Source organism: Gossypium raimondii, chromosome 3 (assembly GCF_025698545.1).
Source record: "Gossypium raimondii isolate GPD5lz chromosome 3, ASM2569854v1, whole genome shotgun sequence".
NCBI lineage: Eukaryota > Viridiplantae > Streptophyta > Magnoliopsida > Malvales > Malvaceae > Gossypium > Gossypium raimondii.
The window spans coordinates 9,301,666-9,311,380 of NC_068567.1; the positions used below are offsets into that span (position 1 = coordinate 9,301,666).

The 9,715-nt window shown below is 33.5% G+C and overlaps 1 protein-coding gene across 1 annotated transcript; it reads right to left on the reverse strand.

Moving 5' to 3' along the window:
* Window positions 1-7,150: 7,150 nt before the first annotated feature.
* On the reverse strand, window positions 7,151-8,255 carry LOC105797064 (uncharacterized). The gene is made up of 6 exons (XM_012626995.2): window positions 8,103-8,255; window positions 7,902-8,016; window positions 7,732-7,813; window positions 7,603-7,654; window positions 7,470-7,528; window positions 7,151-7,371 (listed from the first exon to the last, which is right to left on the reverse strand). Exons 1-6 carry the CDS (start codon window positions 8,247-8,249, stop codon window positions 7,341-7,343), a joined length of 486 nt encoding a protein of 161 aa, XP_012482449.1. The 5' UTR covers window positions 8,250-8,255; the 3' UTR covers window positions 7,151-7,340.
* Between the last annotated feature and the right edge of the window lie 1,460 nt (window positions 8,256-9,715).

The window sequence follows — 9,715 nt, forward strand, 5'->3', positions numbered from 1 at the left end:
AAAGAATCTGCCGGATGCCTTAATAATCCATCATCGGTTCGTCCATCATGGTGCCACGTCATAGACTCCGCAGTCTTCGACGACATGAAAAGCCTTTGAAGCCTCGGTATCAGCGGAAAATACTGTAAAATCTTGACTGGCTTCTTTCTTGACTGTGCATCATTTTCATCGTTGTTCCCACCTTCTGTGTTTTTACTTATCCAACGGGAGTGGCGGCATACATGACAGTACTGTTGATTTCTCCGATCGCCCCAATACAACATGCAGTCATTTGGGCAACTATGGATTTTGTTGTACCCAAGACCTAAATCTTTTATCAATTTCTTCATATCTTTGCATGACTGATGGATTTTTGCAAAGGGAAACATTTCTCGCAAGAACTCTAACAGCATTGTCAAAGAGTTTCCAGTCCACCCTCCCAAACATTTTAATTGACAAAGACGAACACAGAAAGACATTTTTAAAAATTTTGATCCCTCATACAGTTCGTCGTTCATGTCATTAAGTAGCGCGTAGAACTTTGCCGCTTCTTCATTCGGCTCTTCATGACGTACACTACTTCCCGGTTCGGTAAAAGCATTTCTCCCAATATTACAATCATCAGAAGCCACAAAGTCCGCTGGGAACGACTGGACACCATGATTGTGCATATTAAATGCATCCCGCAACATACCTTCCATGTCATCCCCTCTATCAGACTGGTGGTAAGTAGTACTGTCATAAGATACATCTATCCTTGAAGAGGAAGTACTAGGCGGGCATTCTCCATGAAAAAGCCATTGTTTATAACCCCGAACAAACCCATCAACAATTAGATGCTCGTATACAACTTCACGATAATGCCAATTTGTGTTGACACACTTCTTACACGGGCAAAGAATCATGTTCTCTTGGCTTGCATATTGAAATGCAAAATTTAGAAAAGTCTGTACTCTATTTCGATAACCGTCGCTTACCCTTGACAAATTCATCCAAGACCGGTCCATTTCTTATTTCTTGAAGTCTGATTTTCACCAGAAATTACAAGGGTAAGTTAAATGTAAGTTATGTACGTGTCTAAGTTATTATGTAAGTTATGTAAGTTAAATGTATTATGTAGGTTATGTAAGTTGTGTGAGATATTTAAGTTATGTAAGTTTTGTATTATGTAAGTTATGTAAGTTATGTAAGTTAAATGTATTATGTAGGTTATGTAAGTTGTGTAAGATATTTAAGTTATGTAAGTTTTGTATTATGTAAGTTATGTATGCTATGTATTATGTAAGTTGTCTAAGATATTTTGTAAGTTATGCAAGTTTACATATGATTAATGAAAAGAAATAAACACTTTAAAAGATGACCATTTGCTCAAATTGATGTTATATTTCCTTAATTAATCATATCTACTTTATGATGATGTTAACGGTTTTACTTATATAAGTATAGTATTTACTTTATTTGTATTAATCACATGTTTTAGTTATTTATTTATTTAATTTAATTTTTTTGTTTTATATAATTTTTCACGTAATGTTATGTCGATTTAAAGTTTAGAAATTTTTTTACATATGATTAATGAAAAGAAATAAACACTTTAAAAGATGACCATTTGCTCAAATTGATGTTATATTTCCTTAATTAATCATATCTACTTTATGATGATGTTAACGGTTTTACTTATGTAAGTATAGTATTTACTTTATTTTTATTAATCATATGTTTTAGTTATTTATTTATTTAATTTAAATTTTTTGTTTTATATAATTTTTTCACGTAATGTTATGTCGATTTAAAGTTTAGAAAATTTTTTTTACATATGATTAATGAAAAGAAATAAACACTTTAAAAGATGACCATTTGCTCAAATTGATGTTATATTTCCTTAATTAATCATATCTACTTTATGATGATGTTAACGGTTTTACTTATGTAAGTATAGTATTTACTTTATTTTTATTAATCATATGTTTTAGTTATTTATTTATTTAATTTAATTTTTTTGTTTTATATAATTTTTCACGTAATGTTATGTCGATTTAAAGTTTATAAAATTTTTTTACATATGATTAATGAAAAGAAATAAACACTTTAAAAGATGTCCATTTGCTCAAATTGATGTTATATTTCCTTAATTAATCATATCTACTTTATGATGATGTTAACGGTTTTACTTATGTGAGTATAGTATTTACTTTATTTTTATTAATCATGTGTTTTAGTTATGTCGATTTAATGTTTTGAAAAAAAATTTACGAGTTCAATTTTCAATAATTAATTTACTAATACCCATAATAATTGCTGTAGTTAAATTGAAATCAAAATTTTACTATATTTAATAAAAAATAAACAATGATTTTTCAGACAAAGATTTAGGAAACAAAAATAAGCAGACATAATAGTGTAGTAGGAAGTTCCATTTTCATGTTATTTCCATTACAGTACATGAATATAACCGCGTTGAAAATAAAAAGCCAAAAAACAAATATTCCGAAAACAATCTTAAATAATCTCTCTCTCTCTCTTCGTCTTCAATTAACCAGTAACCACATCCCATCACCCATTTCTCGATCCACTCTTTTCCCAGAGTCCATTAAACTCTTCTTTTCCTTCATCTTTATATAATTCAACGATTTTTTTATTAAAACAGCTCACTTTTTCCACCCTAAAAAAATATACATCTTTTTATTTTATTTTCTCTTTGTTTATCTCAGTGTTTGAAAAAATATGTAGTGTTATTATTATTATTATTATTATTATTATTATTATTATTTTAACAATGGGATCTGGAAATGGGTTTTTTTCAACTGAAGAGTTCAATTTAGATTCTAAATGCTTAAATGATCCTTAACAGCTTCCTGTTGGTCCTAAAATTGGTGAAGGTGCTAATGCTAAAGTATATGAAGGAAGTTGCAATGTTATCCAAAGTTCAACACATCAATATGCATAGCAACCGATGTTATCATCATGTAAGGCATAAATATCCTATTTCCTACTGCCAATTACCGAAAAAATGATTCTCAAGTAAATTAAGAAAATAGAAAAGAGCAGTGTACTAAATAAAGAAAATAGAAAGAATAGCAAACCAGGAAAGAGCAGTGTACCGGTTTGAAGCGTTACTGTTGCTGCAAACTAACAACACCCAATTACTTCATGCATTGTTTGGGGACGGTCGTAAAACAAGACAACATCAATGTAAGATTACAACCAAGCAGACGAGGCATAAAGTAAAAAAATTTATAATTTTTTCCCACATTAAAAATATAACTTACCGGTGGTTGCGGGAGCAGAGAGCGATGGTGACGGTGACGGTGACGGTGATGCAGTAGATGAGACGGTGATGGTGATGAAGCAGGCGACGGTCACGGCGAAGCTGGTCGGGTTTGGGGGGATTAGGGGCTGAGGAAGCTAGGGATTTCGGCTAAACAATTGGGGGTAAGTGATGAAGACGAATCGAGTTTTGCCTGGTTAAAAGGGCTAGAAAGGAAACGTCGTCGTTTCCACAGATAAATGAACCCACTGATAGCGGTGTTTGTAAATAAGCGCCACAAAATGTCCACAGAAATGAATTCGTTTTAGGAACAGACAGTCAAATTTGTGGCGTTTTGGCATAAACTAACAAATTTGCGGCGTTTCTAAATAAGCGCCACTAAACAAACCCGAAAACGATGACGTTTCCTAAATAGTTATGACAAAAGTAACCCATTTGCGGCGTTTATTCCAATGCGCCACAAAATAAAATTACAAACGATGTCGTTCCTCAACCAGTTAGTCAAACTTGTGGCGTTTAGGCATAAGCGCCACTCAATTAACAGTGACTAAATGACTAACCGTGACAAAAGCGCCACTAAATTAACCGTCCAAACGATGTCGTTTTCCAAAAAACTAGGACAAGTTTCTGGCGTTTTGCCACAAAACGCCACTAAGAACATCGAAAAACGACGACGTATTCATGGCTAAATGAACCTATTTCCGGCGTTTACAACCTTTCGCCACTAAGTAACCACCGAAACGACATCGTCTGCAACGAAATATAAACGAAACGCAGTCGTTTTCCTGATAATTAGGATAATTTTGAGGCGTTTTTTCGTAAAACGCCACTAAGAACATGGAAATTTTTAAAAAATTAAGTTAATTATATCAATATTTTTTATATTTTTATATTTTTATTTTTAATAAACATAAATATTTATGTATATATGTCATATTAAATAAAAATTTGATGTTAATTTTATCAATAACATGTGTTAACATTTTACAAGCTCTGTATCAAATTAAACTTCATGTATACAATTGAACATTTAATCATTACTCATGTACGCTTTTGGGATTTAACCCATTTTGGTATATATTTATATTTTTTAAATTGATAATTTATATATATCTTTTTTAGATTCAGAAAATATAAAAAGCTTAAATTAAACCCTAAACCCTAAATTAACTATAATTAATCCTAAACCATATTTTCAGGAATTCGTGTTGCTAATGTTAGTGTGTAGTACAAAACATATATTTTAACCTTAAATTATAAACTGCAAACCGTTAACCACAAGCATCAAGCCCTAAAACACTAATTAACCTCTTAGCATGACTAAAGCGGGATAAACCCCAAATTGTAAACTCCAAACTTTTAAACCCTATAAACCCAAAACACCAAAACCTACATCGTAAACCCTAAACTCAAAACTCTAATATTCACAAAATAATAAACATTATATAATGATTAAACCTAAAACCCTAAACTATATACAATATTAAACTTTTTAACTTATAATAATCATTGAACCTTAATCACCAAACTCTCAAACCCTAAACCAAAAACACTAAAACTACATCGTAAACCATAAACCCTAAACTGTAATTCAAAAAAATAAACATTATATAATATAATAAACTACATTATATAATAAACTACATATATAATAAAAGAAATATATAATAAACTACATTATATAATAATCTAGCGGCGCTTCCTACAACGCGGCGCTAATAATATGTTTTAGCGGCGTTTTACCATAAGCGCCACAACTGCTAGTATACATCAAGACCAAAGCGCTGCGTTTTGGTTAATATTTTGCGGCGCTTTACAATACGCGCCGCTAATACTATGATTTAGCGGCGTTTTCAAATAAGCGCCACTAATCCTAATGTACCTCAACACCAAACTCTGCGTTTTGGTTAAGAAAGATTGCGGCGCTTTTCAGTACTCGCCGCTAATACTATACTTTAGCGGCATTTTAGCATAAGCGCCACAATGCTACTATACATCAAGACCAAAGCGCAGCGTTTTGGTTAATATTTTGCGGCGTTTTCCAAATAAGCGTCACTAATCCTAATATACCGCAAGACCAAACTCTGCGTTTTGGTTAATATTTTGTGGCACTTTACAATACGCGCCGCTAATATTATGCTTTAGTGGCGTTTTCATATAAGTGCCACTAATCGTAATGTACCTCAACACCAAACTCTACGTTTTGGTTAAGAAAGATTGCGGCGCTTTTAAGTACTCGCCGCTAATACTATACTTTAGCGGCGTTTTAGCATAAGCGCCACTAATGTTACTATACATTAAGACCAATGCGCAGCGTTTTGGTTAATATTTTGCGGCTTTTTCCAATAAGCGCCACTAATCCTAATATACCTCAAGACCAAACTCTGCATTTTGGTTAAGAAATATTGCGGCGCTTTCTCTACTCGCCGCTAATACTATGCTTTAGCGGCGTTTTCGTATAAGCGCCACTAATGCTAGTGTACCTTAAGACCAAACTCTGCGTTTTCGTTAAGATGTATTACGGCGCTTGGTAGTAAACGCCGCTAAAGATGTTCTTTTACGGCGTTTATTTCGAAATCGCCACTGTATGTCCGACTTTTAGCGGCGTTTTATTAGAATCGCCGCTAATGCTACATCTTCAGCGGCGTTTTATGGTTTGCACCGCTAATGCTCAATTTTTAGGGGTGTTTGTAATCCAAACGCCATAATAGGTGCCGCTAAAAGTCTGTTTTGGTGTAGTGTTCATTTGTTTATTGCAGCAACTATTTTTAATGTATCATTCTTGAGTGACTAAGATAAACTTATGGTTGTTTGGAGAGTAGGTTCAGTGAATTCACTTTGTATGTACAAATAGGGGCAAATCCAAGAGGGACAAACAGGTGTCCTAGTCCCCCAAACAAATGAAAAATTTCCATTTTAGCCCCTACAAGTGATCAAAATTTAAATTAAGACAAAGAAAATTATATGTTAACTCCCAAAAAATAAAATATATTTTATTTAATCCCTTCAAAAAAAATAATTAATGATGAAATTTATATTTTACATCTCATGAATTTATATCTAAATTCACCCTATATATTACAACCTAAAGAGTGTTGGGTGATACACCAAATTATGTTACCAATTGACTTGTAGAAGTTCTCTTCATATTATTTCAATTATTGTGCTCACTTCAATTACCCAAAACTGAAGTACACATGAGGATGATAATATCCCACAATGGAGGAGGGATGTAAGGAATAATTAATGGTGGTCTCCATCACTCACATCACATGCATATTAAATTGTATGAATACTATGAATAATAATAAATATTTGAGGATTTATGCATCTGCAAGCATATGCAAAGAAGAGAAAGGATATCACATGGAAGTAACGTACAAGATTCATGTAGATGCCTTAATAGACTTACGGAAAAAACAGGTCGTGGGGGGATTAATGTTTGTTGATTGTTGGAGTTAGGGGTGTGAGTCCCCCTCAAATCATTTCAATTCAGGAATTTCTTTGGAAGTAGGAATACATTTATTTTTCTGATGTCGACCCATCACATGATGTTGTCGAGTATATATATATATATATGTTAAAATACGATTTATAATTTTTTATTGTAATGATTTTATTAAAATATTATGTTAAGAGATTTGCTGATCAAATTATTGGATTCATAAAATCTAACTACAAAAAATATATATTATATCAAATATTTACCAAGGTATTATTCAATGGTGATATGAATTGAGAGGTAGCTTGGTCTAAAAGCTCAAATTACTAAAATTAGAAGGAGAAATGACCTTAAAGCTTTTGCCACGTGTAAGGGTAAGATGACTATATATTTAATTGGATTCTTAATTTTTCTTGTTTTATTTATTCAACAAATAATTAAAAGCATAATAACATACTCGATATAAATTATTTTTTATATAAGCTTAAAATTATGTATATACTTTCTAACTTTTAAATAGGAGAATAAACTCGTATTCGAGTTTACTTTTTCTTAGACTAACAATAATATTGACATTAACCGAGTTAAGACTTAATCCGTAATTAATAATTGTTATAAGCCCCCAACATTTCTAGAAGCTTGATTATTCCCTCATGTGTTCCCTCCGACCTTGTAAGCAACTCTGCAAAATTTGGAAACCATATCAACCTTACCCATTTTATTTGAATTGACACTATCCGTATCCATAAAAACTTAACTGGAAAAGAAAAAGAAAGTTACATGCGTTCAGCCGGAAAGGGGAACTTGTCAAAAACAACAATGGTTGCTTTCAATAGTTTCTACAAAGGAAAAATAAAATAAAATGAAAAACTGAGTAATTGGAAATTTTTGTTCATCATATATAATTTCATACCAGCACCCAATCTCCGGGTTTCACTGGCAACTCCTCCACTCCTATGATTTTGCTGCGTATTAGCAAGTTGTCAAATTTTTTTAAACTGATAATGAAGAGTGGAAATAACATGGATGGTAGAAATGGAACCTGATAATAAGCTTTCCATCAATCTGTTGACATTCAAAGAAATTGCAACCTGTCGTATGTGGTATCTCTTTGCCTTTCCACTCTACAAGAAATTGACAATAAACATATTATTTTTCAAGGGTTTTATTGGACCAAAAAAGAAAATAAATGAGAGATGTGCAAATGCTGACCAAGATGCCAAATTACACTTGCAGTTAAATTGTCGCCTTCCATCCAACTATCAATCACGAAATGAACATTTTGTCCCATTGCTTCCATTAGATTTTGCCGAAAGTTCATGATACTCTGCAAATACCAACATATAAAACATGGGTATTTTCATATTTAAATTACAAAAAAAGGGGGGGGGTTGAAAGAGGTGAAAGAAAGACCTCTTTTCCACCAAAGGGAATGTAAAATATGAGGTCTTGGAATATACAATCATTTGAAAGTGTTAAGCATGGACTGCAATGCAACAGTCGACCATGGTGATGTCCAACATAGCAGACCAGCATTCGAGCAGGACCAGAAGCATTCATTTTGTTTAGTTTGTTTTGTAATCTTTTTTAAATGGAACAAGTTGATATGCAACTTGATCTCATAGCTGGTAGGATATGAATTTGATAGATGTACAGCTGAATCAATCAGCTTTTGAATTTGTATTATTTGTATTGCAAGTTGCTAAAACTGATGGGAGCAGTTACATAAGTTAGGTAATTGTCATACTACTTTTGTAACACATATATTTCAAGGCTTTAATAAAAAATTTGAATTGAGCCTCATCGGTTACTTCTTGTTTGTGTTTCAATCTTGTTCCTTTGCAATTTCTTGTTCCTTTGCAATTGCTTGCTGTTTTATGAGCTTATGCTCAAGAAAGTTTCATTTTATTATGTTTGTTGCTGCCATTTTATCCAACAAATGGTAATCAGAGCCTCTTATCTTTGAGGACCTCTGTGTTTATGTTTTAGCTTTCAAAACAAAGTCAGTTTTTTTGTTTCTGCAAAATCAATTTTCAGCAGCATGAGTTTTGCTCCTCCTCCACCACCAGTTTTTGCTGGAGATAACTACCATATTTGGGTAGTCAAGATGAAGACATATCTTCAAGCACTTGACCTCTGGAGTGCAGTCGAGAGTGATGTCAAGCCAGCACCTTTAAGAGCAAATCCTATCATTGCTCAGATCAGGCAACATGGTGAGGAACGAGCCAAGAAACACAAAGGAATGGCCTGTTTGCAGAATGGAGTGTCAGATGTTATCTTCACTGACATCTTGGCCTGTGATTCTCCTAAGCAGGCATGGGACAGGCTTAAAGAGGAGTTTATGGGATCGGACAAGACCAGGCAGCAACAGGTCATTAACCTGAGAAGGGAGTTTGAAAACTTAAAAATGAAGGAGTCAAAAACTATTAAGCAATATTCTAACAGAATTATGGCAATTGTGAATAATATAAGACTCCTAGGAGAGGACTTTAGTGACAGTAGAGTGGTTGAGAAGGTGATTACAACCCTTCCAGAGAGGTTTGAATCGAAAATCTCTTCACTGGAGGACTCGAGGGACCTTACAACCATTTCCTTGTCTGAATTGGTTAATTCTCTCTATGCACTCGAGCAAAGGAGAGCTAGCAGACAGGAGGAGAATCCTGAAGGAGCCTTCCAAGCAAGAACTAGGGAAGGATTTAGCTCAAATCAGAAAGCTAAGAAACCTTGGCTTGAAAGAAAGGATAAGGCAATGAGAGAAGCAAACAGAGATGCAGGCAGAGGGAGGTTTCCACCATGCATTCACTGCAAAAAGACCAATCATCTGGAGAAGTTTTGCTGGACTAGACCAGACATACAGTGCAAAAGCTGTAAGAAGTATGGCCATCATGAGAAAATTTGTAGGAGTCATGACAAGGCACAAGCACAGCCAGTTCAAGCCAAAACTGCTGAGGATGTGCAGGCTCAGGAAGAACATGTGTTTACTGCTTCATGTTTTGCAGTTAACAGCAAGTACAGCTGGCTTGTGG